Source organism: Ochotona princeps, chromosome 1 (assembly GCF_030435755.1).
Source record: "Ochotona princeps isolate mOchPri1 chromosome 1, mOchPri1.hap1, whole genome shotgun sequence".
Lineage (NCBI taxonomy): Eukaryota > Metazoa > Chordata > Mammalia > Lagomorpha > Ochotonidae > Ochotona > Ochotona princeps.
This window is the reverse complement of record NC_080832.1, coordinates 6,274,270-6,291,713: the sequence shown is the minus strand read 5'-3', so window position 1 is coordinate 6,291,713 and position 17,444 is coordinate 6,274,270. Positions and strand designations below refer to the sequence as shown.

The following is a 17,444-nucleotide window of genomic DNA, read 5'->3' as shown; positions in this document are numbered from 1 at the left end:
AAGCAGGTGTCCCTGAAGCGCTAGCGGTGACCTGGAGGGTGAGCGCTGATTGTTCCAGAGGCCTCCCACTCCCAGTCCTTGGACACAGCTGTGGAATCGCGTGTAAATGCCCTAGGCACAGCCCTGGGCGGGCCAGCAAGGCTGCCTCTACCAGAGAGACTCCCACCTGCGCCTTTGTCTCCTCTGTGGTTCTATGCAGGAAGGACACTCAGTTCTTCGACACTGTCATCTGTAAATTGTCTTTTGAGTTGATGTTTTTGTTTGATATCAATAAATAATTTTCAGTTGTTAAGAAAATCTATCTCCTCTCTTCTTCTAAACACGTGTCACCGCCGAGCACTGGATCTCTGCTGGTTCCAGATGGAGAAACCCAGCCATGACAGTGAGTGAGCAGAACCGCCTGCAGTGTTGGCTCACTGCTGCCCCGCAGGCTCCTGGCGCTGCTGCCGGACTCAGACATGACTCAGCCGTGACATCGTGCGGGCCCTCAGCTGCTCTCATGTGACCTGCTTCACCCCATGATCACAACTCTGCTCCCTAGGCCTTCTGCTGGCCTACCAGCCAATCACTAGTAACCAAGTTCATTTCCAAAACAGAACGCGTCCCAACTCCCTGTATGTGTGGCAGCTTTGTAAACATTCATCTCAGGGCAGAAGCAGACATTAAAAACAAAACAAAACAAAACCCCTGTGTGTTGGGCGGCTGGGGCCAGGGGACAGTGTTCTGGCATTGTGGCACAGTGAGTTAAGCAGCTGCCTGCAGCGCTGGCATTCCACGTGAGCACCAGGTTGAGTTCCAGATGTTCCCCCTCCAGTCTAGCTCCCTACTGATGTACCTAGGGAAGCAGTGGAAGAGCTGCACTACCTGGAAGACCCAAAAGTGTGGTTGTGGGGCTCAGGGCCAAAGGGGTCACTCAGTCAACAAGATGGCGACTAACAGTCAAGGTCACTGGGTTACACGAGGCAAGCAAGATGACAGCCAAGGGCAGAGCCCTGGGTGTGAAGCGGGTCAAGTGGTTTCAAAGAAAGACTGATTGGCCAGGGCCATTTCGCTCACCTGCCCCTGGCCTATGGGAGGTGGCTTCCGCAGTCGCGCTGATGACAATTGGCTCCTAGTTCTCCCCTCCTGGAATTCCTGGCCTGAGGCTATTCCTGACCCTATATAAGGAACTGAATTTCCCCAATAAATCCGAACAGCTGGACAGAACCCCTGTCCATCTGTTTGCCTCTCGCGTGCCGGGAGGCTGGGTGGCGGACAGCAGGCTCACCCCCTCCAGCAACGTGGTACTAGAGGAATCTATGGGGGAGACCTCGCATCTGGCCACTGCAGCCATTTGGAAAGTGAAACCCGTTGATGGGTGAGCTCTCTTTTTCTCTGGAACTCTGTTATTGAAATCAATCAATCAATCAGTCTTTGAACAGAGACTCACGCTGAACCGTCTTTAGCTGACTAATGGGCCAAGCTTGGGTGATGTAACCAGGACATCTCAGATCTAGTCCTTCCCAAAATGAGTTCAATCAGTATGCCGTGTTTAAAATTGGCACGATGCACTTGAACCAATGGGTGTTGTAGTCCAGCTCAATCCTACCCACTCCATACTCGATCCTCACACAAACCAGTGGGAGCTGCAGCCTAGTTGGGGCGACTCCCCCATAACCCCCACCAGGCCTGCCCCCTACCCTGGTTCCATGCTTGCCAGTATGTACCACAGACTTGTTCAGTCTGTCCCACATCCCATTTAGCTCTCGTACTTGTCAGTGGGCATTGAAGCCTAGTTCAACCCAACCAACCTACTATCCAGCCCACACACATACTGGCAGGTGCCTTTCTGTCCAGCCACCTCAGCCCCTGTCCTGATTTTCGTGCTCTCCAGTGGGAGTGGTAACCCACGAGGGAGATGCCCACTGTCTCCCTACTAGGCCACTCCAATTTCTGGATTATGCACTCTCCAGGTGGTTCTGGCATTTAACGTAACAGAATTGGCCCCCAGTGCCAGCCTTTGTCATCTGATGATGTGGCCTAGCCCAACCAATCCTCACCCACTCTAACTTTTGCTAGCACCAGTTGGAACAGTCAGCCCAATCTGGCCCTTCCCCAATCTAGCTCACATGAGGCCCACAGGTGTTGCAGCCCTGCCTGGTCTGATCTGCCCCATCCCGACTCACGCTTTCCAATGGAAGTAGTTGTCCAACAGGGGAGCCCACATTCCCCTGTCGGTTTTGCCTCCTCCCCCTGACTATACATGTGCTGTTTGTTTCTCCCCTGACCCCAGAGACAGGGGAAACATGATATTAGTGTGGAAACAATGGTATTACCCACTTTCCTGTGGCCCTTGACCCTTTGTACCCTAATCAACTAAGTAAGATCATTTTAAAAAATTAATTAAGAAATAAATAAGTATATAAAATTGGCACGATGAAGAACATGAAAATGTCCAATGGCATCCCAACAAATGAACTCCCATCTAAGTAAGTAGAGTGTTTATTTCCCATAAATGTTATAACCATGTGGCCTTATTTTTACAGAATTCAGCAGTCCGTGGCAGCAAACCTTTATCCACACTAATATAAAGTGCTGAGAGTTGGCAGTGGGCGACAGTGAAGGACGGTGCCTGGCTCGCTCCCACTGTTGCCAGGAAGCTAAGTGCCCTGCCCAGGTGCCAGCTTCTCAGGTGTCCCATGCCATCAGTTATTTCTCATCACCCCTTTAATCCAGTCAACAAAGCTTGAAACGCGCACGTAGACACCAGGCTTATTGGGACGCGCACAGCCAAGACCCCAAGAGGTCACCCCCTGTAGGATGTATTTGTCCTTCTCGAAGCAAACCAGAGGCCCGCCACTGTCACCCTGTGCAGTGAGGAAAACAAACAAGCAAACAAAACTCCACGTGAAGCTGGAACTTCCAACCTGTTACTATCCCATGTCACCCTTCTGCCATCCAACACGTCTTCCCAGCATTTGAAGTCAGAAAGGGACTTGGTGCTATATCCCGTGAGCACCTGCAGTGTTTGAGTCATTAGCAAGGCATGGTCAGGTTCACCAGCGTTCCACGGTGGTGGGAGCCAGGAAATGCATGCTGTCGGTTTGCCCTCTATACCTCTGCCTTGGGGTGCCTTTGAGATAAGGCTGGCCTGGGCAGGATTGTAAAGTGGCTGCAGTAGGTTTCTGTACTATACCCCCAATTCCCCACCCTACTGGAAAGGCCCCCCTTTTGTCAGCCCCTGCCCACCAGCACATTCCCAGAAGGCAGCTGGGGCACTTTGCCACCCCCTGGAACAGAAGGCTAAAGAACCCCCCTCCCATCATCTGAGTCACTATTCATGGGCAGACCTGGAAGCCCTTGCGGCGGTCCAGCCTCGAATCTGCCCCTTTGAGACAAACCGGGGCTCCAGACAGGGCAGCAGCGCAGGGGTCCTGCTTACCTGGCAGCTGTCCGTGCCGCCTACCAGATCCCCGGCACACAGCTCCGTGGACTTGACTCTCCTGTTCAGGAACTCTGGCCGATTGCACACCTTGTTCTCAATCACTGGGAGCTGGGCTTCCTTAAGAACGCCAGCACCCGAGGTTCCTGGAACCAAGAAAAAACCAAAGAAGCAGCTTCAACACACGCTCTAAATGTACCCTTCAAAGCCATTGGCAGAGTTGGGTCTGTTGCTCATGTTACTGCCATTAAAGGGCAGGCTGAGCCTTTTCAGGCACGAGCCCCTGAGAAGTGCATTTCCTCGGCGTTTGGATCATCCCTAGGCCACAGTTCAGGAAATGGATGTCCTTGACCCAGAACATGAACCTCGAAGCCACTGCCCACAGGCTCCCTTGGCTGCCCCCACAGCTTCCAACATTTCATGCCTTACTTCTCACACTTAATTCTTCTTCCCAAATATTTTCTTGAATCTGAGTACTCAGAAATTAGATAAACACTTAATGGCTGCCAATAATATTGCCAAATTGTTTCCTAAGTCAGGGTCACAGTATAGAATGTTGCTAGAAAAAAAAACAACACTGTTCATCATGCTTTTCAGAGAAGTTGTTTTAAGTAGTGGCTACTAGAATAGAGGTGAATTATTCTGATTCCTTTTCTAATTTACATTTCTTAGAGCAACCCATCTCCTGGTGCGGTTCTTGATGGCTACATGCCTTCGTTTGTGAGGCCGGCTGTCTTGCCTTTGTGGAAGAAGAGATAGGACTTTGTAAAAAGCACTAGACCAAATGCTGCCTTGCACTGCGACACACCCGTGGCTGTTGCCTGAGCTTGCACTGTGATTTGGCAACACAACTATGCTTTGCTATCATGGGTCAGCCAAAACACCAGGTCCTGTTGCATTCCCAAAGACCCCGACTCACTGAGCTGATTCCCTGGGGCCCAGGAAAGCTAACCTGCCTCTGAAGATGACGTGAGCCCAAGAGAGGCCGGTCCCAGAGTGGCTCAGCCCAGGTTGAACACAACAGCACTGGGCACAGAGACATCACTTAAATAGATGTGTGGAGGAAGCACACTTCTCTGAATATTTTGTCCAAAACTCCTGAGTTTCTGGCCTCACTGCTGTTTTAAGATGTCTGCTTCCTGGGTAGTTGGGCCATCTCGAGAGTGCCGGCAAGCGGCGGTGGTCTGTGAGAATGTGCTGCCACCCTGTGGCCACATGTGAGACGGCGTTCCCTGAGTCGGGATGCTGCAGGTGACCTAGGCACAGGAGCCCTGCTGGGACCGGGAAACTGAGGCAGCCAGGAGAAAGAGTAACAAAGTCAGGGCAGGAGGGGGCAGTGCCCAGGGACTCACTTGGAACTGGGGCTCACTTGGAACAGCCGTCACCTCCAGGTTGGGGAGGATGGGGGGGGTGAGAAGGGGAGAGGGAGAAGAGGTTACAGACACCCAAAGATCCAGTCTGAGTGACACGCAGCAAACTGGCAAACAGGCTTCAGTTCTGCTTGGTGACTCCTCCTGGGCTGCTTCCTGTTCTGAGAATCATCTCAGGACCCACGTGGGCAGGACTGGGGGAGACGAGGAGCCAGCCAGTGCAGGTGGCGGCAGAAACGTGTGGGTGGGCAGTAAGACAGAAGAACCAGCAAGTAGCCTTAGCTGTCAGCAGGTCTGGATTCCATCGGGGCACACACCAACTATGTAAGCTCTGTGGATGATGGTGGTAATGGTGGGAGAGATGATGGCAGTGGTGCTAATGGCAACGGTGAGGGTAGTGATGATGCTGGTTATGACGGGGATGATGGGATTGGTGGTAATGGTGATGCAATGTTAGAGATGATGGTGGTGTTGATGATGAGTCATAGTTTTCATTCTCACCAGGGCCTCACAGTGCAAATGAAGCAACAAAGCTTAAACTCAAACAAGGACACCAGGCTTACAGAGAGGAAAGAGCTGCCTGATGCCGCTTAGACAGAGGTAGGGCCAGGACTCACACCCAGCTCCTCATGACTTTAGGTTCATCCAGAGGACATCTGTTGGCTTTCTGGCAGCCTGTATCCCACGATCTACCCCTTGCCCCTCTGGGTGCAAGCGGGTCCTGTCCCAGCTTCAGGGTGGAGCAGCTGAAGTAGGTCCAGGCCAGTGGGTGACTGACTGCAGGATAAGCACGTGAGCTGACTCCGACCCCTCGGGCAGAGCCGTCCCAGCATGCACTGCCGCGCAGGGCACCTCTGTGCAGGAGTGGCGCCTATCCATGCCTGGGTGGCCGAGGCCTGCAGCCATCGTGTGAGCCAGAGGACTGGCCAGCTGACAGTTTCCTGTCTCTGCTTAACCCACTCTAGATTTTCTGTCACTTGCAGGAAGCATCATGCTTCCTGTGGCTCCCTTCCATGTCATCCTTAAGAGCTGTGCTTGGCATCATGGGCACTTCACCCTCTCCCACAGCAGTCCCCACCCACCCCAGTTGTCAGAACCCCTAATTGTACATGGGAGTCCAGGAACCCCTTCAGACGTGTGTCACCCAGTGGCTGACACGACCCTGCTCCAAGCCACAGGGTCCTGCTTTGTAAGACAAAAAGTGATGTGACCCCCAGGGCTTGAGCACACCAGAGGCACAGCCTGGCACACCCCTTGGGCTGCTTCCTCAGCCAAGCTTCTCTTGCCATGGCCTCAGCACCCTCAGGGTCAGAAGTGCAGATCCAGAGGGGTAACAGATGGAATTCTGAACACAAAAGGACAAGCTCAGACAGAGGTCAGGTTCAGCATTATCTATACCTGCGGCTTTTGATCTTTTTCCCCCTTAAGCCACAAAACCTTACTATCAGCCAAAACCTTACTGCAAAGGGCAGATGTGAGATAAACTATCAGAAGCCGCAGGCTGAGGAGAATCAAGATGGCGGAACAGGGTAGGGACATATTTAAATGGATGGAGAAACATTACCCAGTGTGAAGTAGAGAGGGCACATTCCAGGAAATAGGAGAGGACAGAACAACAGCAGAGGGGTACCTGGAGACTGACAGACACAGGAAAGCAGCAACACAACGGTGTGGTGTTGCAGTGACTGATACTCCAGCGACATTCAGTGAGTGGTGATCTGAATTGCAGCGGCAGCAGGAACTCCACCAGCAACAAGGTGGGAAGGGATTTTCACCGGGAGGTCAGGAAGTGAACCCAGACAAAAATTTGCCTGTTCTGCTGGTCTGTTTGATTTGACCAGGAGCAGAAACGGAACACCAGCTCCCAGGTGGGCAGTGCAAGAACAGGGTGGATTTCACAGCCCAGACCGCCTCCTAGAGCCGAATTGGGCACCATTTTGAGTAAGGAAGCAAAAGCTATGGACAGGACTGTGCTTGTACAGAGCTGGGAGTGAACTCATATCTGGCTCAGGGAACTGCAACAACGTGGCATCCTACAGGCTCCATCCACCCAAGACAGGTCCGGGTAGCCCTCAGACCTGATGGCCAGCAGATCAAGAACTCTAGTAGTGGCACATCAGATGCCATTTTTTTGTACAACGTGGCAAAAGTTTTAAGACTGCAGTGGACAACAGTGAACTGTGCATGAGCTGAGCTTGTGCCGAGCTCACTGAGCTCACTGCATTGCACTGGTCCCGCAGGGAAAATAATACCAACTTTGGCATCTTACAAGTCAAAATAGGTCTGTGTGGCCCTCAGACCTTGCGGCCAACAGGTTCTGGCAAGATTGGCACCACCAACCACCTAGCTTTACAGGACTCCTGGTGTTTCCCTAATCCTGGGACCTGCTCCAACCGGAAGTGGGAGAAAGGTTGCAGAGAAAACAGTGCAGCCTCAGCATGATATCACAGGAGTTGGAGAGTGGTGAGCCAAGAGCTGAGGCTAAGGAAACCATGGTGGAAATCTAACATAAGGGCCCAGACCTGGAAACTTGCTGGAGGGAGTGGCACAAGTGACTGCAAACAAAGAGCTGTGTACCAACTGCAATAAGTAAAATTGAACTGTAGACCTGTGGGTGACACAGCTTAGAAACCTGCCCCAAGGAGAAGACTCTGCTAACCAGAAGTGCAATGACCAAGAGCAAAAGAAGAGACAAAGGCACAATGAATGTTACTGAAAACTCCCCTGCAAAGGGGCAAAATCTTTTGCCAACATCAGAGTTCACTGAGAAAGACATCGAGAAAATGGGGCATACAGACTTCAAAACACTTGTTATAAAGCTTCTTATCAACAATGAGAAGCATGTAAAGCAGGCTTTCAAGGAGTTTAAGGAATATCTCACACTAGAAATGAGTCAAATGAAAGCTGATATATCAGAAATGAAGAATACAGTGGAACAAATTAAAAGTACAGTGGAGAGTCTCCAAAATAGAATGAAGGAGGCAGAAGAAAGAATCTCAGAATTGGAAGATATTTCCTGTCACCAGGGGGAAACAAACAAAAAGCTGGAAGCAGAGCTGGGTCAAGCTATAAAAGTATTTAAGAATTGAAAGACACTATTAGAAGGCCAAATATAAAAGTTAACAGGAGTCCCAGATGGTGCAGAAAGAGAAGTTGGGATTAAAGGTGTATTCAATGAAATAATAAGGAAAACTTTCCCTAATCTAGAGAAAGAATTGGGAAACAAGATCCAGGAGGGGCACAGAACTCCCAACAGGGTTGATCAAAAGCCATCTTTACCACGACACATGATAATCAAGCTCTCTTCAATCGAACATAAGGAAAACATCCTTAAATGTGCACGTGAAAAAAATAAAGGAATGCCAATTAAACTCACAGGAGACCTCTCGCAGGAAACTCTACAGGCCAGAGAAGAATGAAGTGACATATTCCAGTTCTAAAGGGAAAAAAAAATGTCGGCCCAGGATAATACACCCAGCAAAACTTTTCTTTGTCTTTGAAAATGAAATACAATTCTTCCACAGTAAAGAAAAGTTAAAAGAATTTGCCTCTTCAAATCTGTTCTACAAATGATACTTCAAGATGTTCTCTTGACAAAGAGGAATAGCACCCACCAAAACCAAAGGCAAATGTGAAGAACATCCCAGTAAAATGACAACAGAAGATTAAACCAATGAACAACTCATTCCTAAAACGACAGGACCAAATTACCACTCATACCTATTAACTCTGAATGTAAATGGCTTAAACTCAATCAAATGTCATAGATTAAAAGACTGGATTAAAAAACAAAACCCATCTATTTGTTGCTTACAGGAGACACATTTCACCAACAACGATCAGCGGAAACTGTATCTCATGGATTTTGATTTTTTGTTGTTGTTGTTAGTTTCATCTCATCAAAACACTTTCTTGTGATTAAATTCTTCAATGACTCATAAATCATACAATAGCATCATTTTCTTTAAGAAGGTTCTTGATTTTCTTTTACATTTTTTCAGCGACAAATTAGTCATTCAGTAGCATGTTATTTAACTTCATGGTGTTGTTAATTTCTTTTTTCTTCCTGTTGTTGATTTTGTATTGTGGCTTTTCATTTAAGGGGATGTATAGTAACTGTGTAATGGAGACTAACATATCCAGATGTGAGGATACAATGTAGTATGTATCTCTACTTGCAGACGAAGATGGACTCTCAATGAAACTGTTTATTATATCTTGACAATAGGATGCTCTACTCTCTGTCATTGTGCATGCCTGCAATGATGGACATATGACTCTGTATGAAGAACTATACTTTAGTAATGATATAAGGGAACTCAGTGGGTGGGGGGAGGAATTTGGGGAGGGGAGAAGGAAAATCCCAGGGCCTATGGAACTGTATCATAAAATGATTACAATAATAATCATAAAAAGAAGTAGAATTTAAAAAAAAAAAGAAACTGCAGGCTGCACAGAAGGGCAGTGGGGGCGGGGAGGAGAGCCAAACGGTCCCCAGAAGTGCGTCTGTCAGTTCAGGTCTCCCTAGCTCATGGCTGAGTCCCAGCTGTTTGCAGGGCTCCTGTCTGCTCCGGGGCCCTTGCCTGCACTCCTGAGCCAGGGAGACCAGGAGCTCACACTTCCTCACGCCTTCCCAGGCCAAAGGCCAGTCTCTGGCACACAAAGTCATGACCGAGACACTTAGCCTGAGAGCCGATTCCATGTCCTACAGAAAGCACCTCTCTCACCCTCACCCCATCAACCAGATCCAGCGGCATCCTAGAACTGGGGGGCTCCTGGGGCCCTTCCTTCCACCTGTCAGACTGTCTTCCCTCATAGTTCCTGCACACACCAGCCATGTGGATATTTGAAATGAAAACTGCATTAACTGTGACTTTTATTGCTATTGCTTTACATGCTGGGAACCCAGAATAACCTGCGTCACATGAAAAATAACCCAGCACCTTTATCTTACACTACAGATACATCCAAACCCTGCTTACCTGAGGAAGCAGTGCTGGTGTTGAAATGAGAGGCTAAGAAACCCCCAAAAGTGGTCCTCCTCCCCTGGCTCTTGTCCCCCAATGACTGGTTATGGGGACGCAGGCAGACAGGCGCCCAGACGGAAGCAGGAAGGGGTGGACCAGATGCACCAGCAAGCACGTGGGCCCCAGTCTCTGCTGGACACCAGCATCCATCCCTGGTGTGCAGAGGGCGGGAACTCACCTTGGGTCTCTCCCCAGCCGGTGATGTAGCATACCGTGCGGTCAGCCACCATGTAGTTAGAGGCGGGCAGACAAGCTGGGATGACCTGGTTGGTGATGACGGCAGGGCTGCAAGGAAAACATCAATGCCACCTTGGGCTGCTCTGCTGGGAGCTCCCATCTGTCGGGCTGTGGACTGCTCACCAGACACCACTGCCCGGAAGCCCCAGGACCCCGACAGCGGGATGCAGAGCACAGCTCCTGACCCTCACGTTGGCCTCGGGTGTCCTGTGCACTAACAAGTGGACGTTCTCACTTCAAGCATGTAGTTTGTAGGGCGGGATTTTAGCACAGCAGTTAAGGCACCTTTGGGATTGCAGCACCTGCTAGGGTGGCGACTGAGTTCAAATTCCAGCTCTGCTTCTGATCCCAGCTTCCTGCTACACACACCCTGGGAGGCAGTGGTGGTAGCTCAGCTGCTGGAGCCTCTGCCACCCATACGGGAGGCTTGGACTGAACTCTGGGCTCCTGGCGTTGGCTTGGTGCAGCCATGGTTATTGCAAGCATTTGAATAGTGAGCCAGCAGAAGGAAGATCTCTGCCTCTCTAAAGAAAAGTCAATAGTGAAGGGAGAGCCAGGTGGCTACCAGAAGCTGCCTTTGACCATTGCTTTGGGAAGCTGAGGTAATAAATTGTACCCAGAATTTCAAGCCAATTGCACCAGCCACACAGAGCACATTGGCTGTAGGCCAGGATTGTAGCCAAAGCCTTGAACTCAATCCAAGTCTCCCTGTGGGTGGCGGGGCCCAACCATCTGAGCCATCACGGCTGCTCCCCAGGGTCTCCATCGGCAGGGAGTCAGGACTCAGGGCTTGGGACTGAATGCAGGTGCTTCCATGTGATGCTCAGGCATCTCAGCTGGCTGAGTACCCCGGCCCACCGTCTCTTGCAGCTGGCTCTTTTGCCATGTGATGAAACTGAATCTTGGATGCTTTCCTCAAGACTACAGCTGCTGACCAGATGTGTATAAACTAAAATTGAAATGTCAATGAAGTAGTCACAGGTTGTGGTTAAGAACTTGCATTTTCTAACATATTGGTCACTCAAAATGATGTAAATCGTTAATGTTATGTTGTGGCTTTTCATTGGATGGGATAATACTCTGCCAGCTCTTCTTTCAGACCAGAGATGGTCTCCCCAAGAATCTGTTGAATCTATCTGGACAATAAGAGGCTGGACTCTATGCATGGTACATGCTTGCAATGAAAGAATCATGACTGGATTTGAACTGTAACACTGCAACAAGGTGGAGGAATCCACCATGGGGAGAAGACAGGGGGAGGGGTTGGGGGAACCCCAGAGCATGCGAAACTCTGTCATAAAACGAAATAATAATAAAAGAAGACTACAGCTGCTGGTCTTAAGAAGTACATTCATGGAAAAGGGAAAGACTATGTATGGATTTTAAAAGTCTTTTGCACCAAAACAAACTTACCCTTACATGGTTCCATTACTCCACGAACTTTTAAAAATCCCCTCCCTTTGTGGCTCAGTGGGGAGTTGAGGCTGCATGTTCTGATGAAGTTCAAGACCGTCCCAGACCCCTTGGGTCTTTATGCCTTAGATGACCTGCCCACCGCTGGCACAATGGGGGATGGCTCCTGAACCCCCAGGTAGAAACCAGATATGTGGGTTCTGTTTTCCAAACCGCAAGGTGAACTCCTACCTGCTTAGCTTTAGCAGGGCAATGTCTGACCGTGAGGGTTCCAAGAATATCTTTCCCACAATTATGTCCTGAACGTGTGGTTCCAAGTTCTTCTCCTGGTGTGCCCCCAGGATGACCCTGTATGATGAAGCAACATTGCTCCTGGCAACGAGAATGAGCGCAGAAGCCAACAATGAGCATGGCCCAGCCCTTCAACAGAGGCCCTCCTGTTTCTGCACCACTCCAGGCAGTGGCTTCCAGGCAGCAAGACGCAGAATTCCCAGCTTATTTGCATCTGGCAGTAAACGGATGTTTTCAGGTCTGCTTGGGGGGACCCAAGACCTGTGGCAGTGGACAGCCCTCCAGACTTGCAAAGTCACCCTCATGGGGTCTGTCTAGTGCAGGTTAACTCTAGCCACACTCCCCTCCTCTCTCATTTGGTAGCCTTGCCAGTTGCGCCATAGCTTTAATAAAGTACAGCGCCCCCTGGTGCCTGCATCACGGCCATGGAACAGCATCCCCTGGTTCCTGTATGCCACAGAGGCAGAGGGGAACCAAGGGGAAGCGGAGAGGAATGAGTCTCTGAAGAAGGACCCCTTAGCGTTCCTGCGCTAACGTACCTCTCCAGGCAGTGTGCAGCGGTCACCACCCACTGTGGGTCGATCAAAGTGCCTCCGCAGAAGTGCTGTCCAAACCTAGCAAGAAAACATGCCAGATGTTAGCTCAGCGCCCATGACCTTGTTTGCTCCATTGTAGAGGCAGCCAGAGAGGCAGGTCTACTCCCTTGCGATTGTGTAGCTGTTCTCAAACAGTAAGGCCAACAACACGTCACAGGGACAGTGGCAAGTCAGACTGTGCTTCTGTGCTGAGGTCTTCCAGCAGAGATCATTCACACTGCTCTGTAAAGACAGCTGGGGACACACAGGCACAGCCACCAGCCACTGGCTGCCGCACGAAGACTGACCACCATGGCTGAGGTCCATCAGCTCTGGTGACCAACGTGAGTGGCCAGCCCAAGACACAGGCAGGAGCTGGCCAGTCACTCTCCAAGGATTGCTCAGGGGATGCTCACAGCAGTGGCTTGGTTTTACCAGAGGTTCTTGACTTTTACACAAAGTCCCTTACATCACTTGCTTTCCTGCCATCCCCCCTAACAGTGCTGTGTGCGCAGCTTGGACAGTGCAAGAAAGGAAGGCAGGGAGGAAGCACATGACGGCAGGTGTGACATTCAGTTCATTGGGATCGCACCACACATTCTCAGTTCCTGAAAGTAGAGACTTTGCGCCAGGAGGAATGTCTGCACAGAGAAGGCTAGGAGAGAGTGTAGTCATAGTGTTCACAGTGGGATTCAAGCCTATGCAGGAAGCAGAGGCTTTAAAACAATTATTCTGCGTATTTGAAAGGTGTGTTAGAGAAATCTTCAGTCCACTCTGGTTTACTGCCCAAACGGCCACCGATGGCCAGGGCTGGGCCAGTCCAAAGCCAGAAGCCAGGGGCCAGGAGCTTCTTCTGAGCCTTCCATGGACTTGAGCTACCCTCCCCTGCTCTTCCAGATGCATTCACAGGGGGATTGGAAATAGAGTGGCCGGGAATTGATCTGCTGCCCATATGGCATCCCAGCACGGCAGGCAGAAGTTTAACTTACTACACCACAGCACCAGTCCTGGGGGAGGACTTTTTAGTGAAAATAGCAAGTGAGCACAGGGAGCAGGCCTTGTGTCTTGTCGACCTATGACACATGTGCTTGACAAAAAAGACACTCAAGGAAACAGAACCCCTTAAGGGAGCGTTTCTCTGAAACAGTGGCTCCTGTGCCAGCAGCCTCCACGCTCATTCGAGGACTCAAAAGAAAGCACCCTTTCCCTCCCATTGTCCCACGAGCCTCACTCAATGTGTGCGTGATCAGTGAGCTTGAGACCTGCTGTTGGCTACTGATAGTCCAGAAAAAGATCCCCATTCTGGTCACTTTCAAAGTAGAGAACCTAGAAAAAACATCATCTACTTTTCCTAGGTCTTTTCTGTAAAGGTACCCCAGTAACTGAGGGGGTCTTCCAGGGCTCACACGGAAGGGCAGCATGAACCAAGCTTACCTCGTTCTAAGACTGATCTGCCAGGGCCAGGAATGTGGGTAGGACACACAGCCCCCGACCACTCTTTGCGAACATTTCTTTGGCTCCACTTTGGGCTTCCCGCATTCTAAGGGCGAGGAGGCTGTGGCACAAAGGAAGATAGAACACTGCAGGTGAGCCCAGGACAAGGCCATGGTCGTGACTAAGCCTGAACTGGAGAGGCTGAGCATCTTGGGAAGACGTTGAGTTTCCAAGCTGTAGCCTCTCCTTTCAAAGCGCTGTAAGCCCAGCTCGTGACTTTGTTGCAGGAGTGAAAAGAGCAATGGGGGCAGCTGGAATTAGAACGAGGCTTTTCTGAGAGGACCACGAAGTGATTATCAACAGTCTAGTATTATTCCCTTCCTCGTCACATCTAAACTGTGACACATCTACTGAGAACCATGGTCTTTCTCCCTGGTGGTTTTTTTTTTTTAACATAAATTTCTCTCTCTCTGTGTGTGTGTGTGTGTGTGTGTGTGTGATCGTCTCCGGCAAGCATAACTGAAACATTACCTTCTGTTAGCCAACTTCAGCACAGCTGCCACAACTAACCTATTTACCTCTATTTACCCCCCACCTGCTTCTCTCTCAAGTACACTAGCCTGCGAGCTTTCTAGATAGTAGCCATGATATCCCGTTTGGGAGCTGCAAAGTGTTTAAAATGGTCCCCTCCTATGTCTGTGGTCCTTCAAGGTCTTCAAAAATATCAGTGTAAGCCGCTGTAAATAATAAGGCAGGGGGACATTTTTTTCAGCCCGAACCAATCAGAGATTCTATGCTGGGAACTGAGTTTTCCAGATGACTTTCCATTTGCCATGACTTGTTCCAAGAATATTTATGTAAACAATTTTTTTAAGGAAAACACAATGTGATAAACTCCTCTTCTCCAACCCTGAGCCTGGGATCTGCTGTGGCAAGTTGCATGGGGAAGGAAGGAAGGAAGAGAAAGGGGGGGGGGGGGCGCGGAGAAAGAACTCACCGCACAAAGGGACGTCACAGTAGTCAAACAGCTTCTTTGGGTTCATGGTGTAGCACCAGGGCCCGTTGGTGTCACCGTCAGGGTTACGGCAGTACTGGAAACAAGCAGGGATCTGAGACACGGCTCATGTGCCGCAGAAAAGGGAGGCAGCATACCATGGCCCCTCTCTCTCTCTCTCTCTCTCTCTCTCTCTCTCAGCAGTTACGTTTCTAGATGCCTGTTGTGACAGCTACCATTAGACATCAGTATGCATGGGTTAAGGGATACCAAGCACATGGGCAAGCATTATTTGGGAGAGTTTCCAAATAGGGCCAGTGAGTGAGTCTGAGTGGCCCAGGTGGGAAGCCCTGGCCTCCATGTTGGCAGCTGGGGGATTTGGAGAGAATTCAGAAGGTAAGCTGTTCTCTGGGAGGTGGGATGTCTGAGAGCTGTCCTGAGGGCCTTGCAACAGGCACGCTGGTCTTTGCCCTCCGGCCCTGCGCCAGCGAGCCCCTAGCCAGTGCTCCTGCTTCAGCACACAGCTAAGCTCCACTGTCTACTTCCTTGGCTCTGGATTTTCAGGTATGGATGCAGTCAAGGTGCCAGCATCCTGGTACAGGTGGCCCATTGTAGTACATCTCAGCTGCATCAGTCACATGAGCCAGTTCCCCCAACAAGCTTCCAGCCCATCATCCAGTGTCTCTGTAGAGCTTTCTCATCTGCAGGTGCTCAGCCAGGGCGGGAAGAGGGGAGGGGTGGGGGGTGGAGCCTGAGGGCTCTGGTGATAAGAATGTGTGAAGCGAGGGGATCTTCAGCCCCAGGACCTTGGGGTGTTGTTGACTCAGTTCGCCCCTGCTGTGGTCCTACACAAAGTATGCAACTGATCTCTGCCCTCTCCACCCCACTGCCTGGCGCGAGCGCAGCTCCTAGACAATCAGCTGAGTGAGGAGACCTGACAGGAGCACCTAACACCTTGGGAACCTCCTGGGTGCCAGGGCCATCTTTTGGCCCAGAGAAGTCCCTCTCTATGAAATTCTGGATGGGGGCTGTTGCCAGGGGAACCAACCATGTGATTAGAAGGTTGGGACTTCAGCTCCATTTTCCTCCCTCCACGGATCGCTGAAGGCCGTGGAAACCCAGAGGATGACATTAGCAGATCCTTTGGCTAGCTGGATACATCAAGGCTCCTGGAGGGGGCCCTGCCTGCAGAGGGAGACCGAGCTCGGTGCTTCTCCCATGCGCTCACTCTGCCCTGGCCATCCTCCCAGCTGGTTGCACATCCTCTGTGACATCCCTCATGATTCATGGGTCTGGGCAGAAGTGTTTGTAGGAGCTACTGAGGCAAATCAACCAGGCTCTAGGATCAAGGAAGCTTTCATTTACAACCCATCAGAAGTCCAGGCCATAGTCCAGAACCTGTAGGTGGTTGGAACCGGAAGTGGGGCACTGGACCCACTCCAGTGTCAGAACCGACTTACACTGTGGCAGGCTCCACAGTGCCCCATGGAGACTGCCTGTGTAGGTTCGAGGGTTGTATTAAGTGGCAAGTGAGTGTAGAAACCCTTGGGTACTTCTGTTCTTACCCCTCAAAGTAAGCCACCCCAGAGTGGGAACCAACTCCCTGGAGTTCTGATGCCCTCCTCGACCCTGAGCTTTTCTAGACAATTAGGGCATCTTTGGTCCAGGAAGTCGGAAGACAAACACCGGTCAGATACCACACAGCAGGTAGGCAGAACAGTCTGGAGTTGGGTGACAAGAAGCTGCAGCAAGGCCTCCCAGCTCTCTGGGCTCACTGCACGCCCCGCTGATGCCAGGTACCTTCTGCGCTTCCTCCCACCGAAGGCCAGTTCAAGCCACCTCTCCCTGATCCAAGACCCGCGACTGAAGATGAGTTAACAAAAGGGGCTTACGTTTCGTTCCAGAGCTGCACGTGGGTTTGACTCTGGCGTGAAGATGCTGTGCTTGTGGGGCTCCTGGGCAGCCCAGCCCTGGCAGGGAGTGCCATCGGCAGTGGTGGCCTTCTTACCCCGATATCCTCTGCCAATGCCAAACATGCAGTCTGCCAGAGACAAAGTAGATGGTTGCATGCCCCTGCCTTATGGACCCCAGACCGCAGAGATCGCAGGCTCTGAGACGCCAGGAGCAGGGCCACACACACCCCCGAGGCCCTGGCTGGCTGGCCATCCTGGAGACAATGTACTTTAAGGGATTGTGATCCCACTGTGTACTTTAAGAATAAATGACCAAAGACTGGTGCGGTGGATCAACAGGCTAATCCTCTGCCTGCAAGTGCCAACATCTCACAGGGGCTCCAGTTCATGTCCCAGTTACTCCACTTATGATCGAGCTCCCTACTTATAACCTGGGAGAACAGTAGAGGATGACCTTGATCCACTGTACCTGCATAGAACCAGAGGAAGCTCTTGGCTCCTGGCTTTGGATCGGCTCAGCTCTGTCTGGTCATTGTGGCCATTTGAAGAATGAATCAGCAGATGGAAGAGCTCTCTTTATCTCCTTCTCTCTATATAAATCAGTGTTTCAAATAAAAATAAATCTTTGAAAAAGGTGACCAGAGGTGCTTACTGCCTTGGAAGGCACCACAGGCGGTACAGATTGGGACCTTGGCAGGGACACCAGCATAACCACCTTTGTAACAAGGGGCTGCCTAAGAGAGAGTCCCCTCACAGCCCCGATTTCCTC

The 17,444-nt window shown here is 50.8% G+C and overlaps 1 protein-coding gene across 3 annotated transcripts in view; it reads right to left on the bottom strand.

Annotated features, from left to right (window-relative positions):
• Positions 1-2,682: 2,682 nt before the first annotated feature.
• PLG (plasminogen) overlaps positions 2,683-17,444 on the bottom strand; it is a 37,520-nt gene continuing 22,758 nt past the window's right edge. For 2 of the 3 annotated variants that reach the window (XM_058670724.1, XM_058670719.1), the window contains 8 exons: positions 16,655-16,803; positions 14,766-14,859; positions 13,769-13,889; positions 12,299-12,373; positions 11,700-11,840; positions 9,997-10,103; positions 3,422-3,567; positions 2,683-2,846 (listed from right to left, as the gene is read on the bottom strand). In XM_058670724.1, coding sequence (XP_058526707.1) covers positions 2,685-2,846; positions 3,422-3,567; positions 9,997-10,103; positions 11,700-11,840; positions 12,299-12,373; positions 13,769-13,889; positions 14,766-14,859; positions 16,655-16,803 — 995 coding nt within the window. In that variant the 3' untranslated portion in view covers positions 2,683-2,684. Of the gene's footprint in view, positions 2,847-3,421; positions 3,568-9,996; positions 10,104-11,699; positions 11,841-12,298; positions 12,374-13,768; positions 13,890-14,765; positions 14,860-16,654; positions 16,836-17,048; positions 17,054-17,444 lie in introns of all 3 variants that reach the window. The other variant, XM_058670715.1, reaches the window with a different exon arrangement.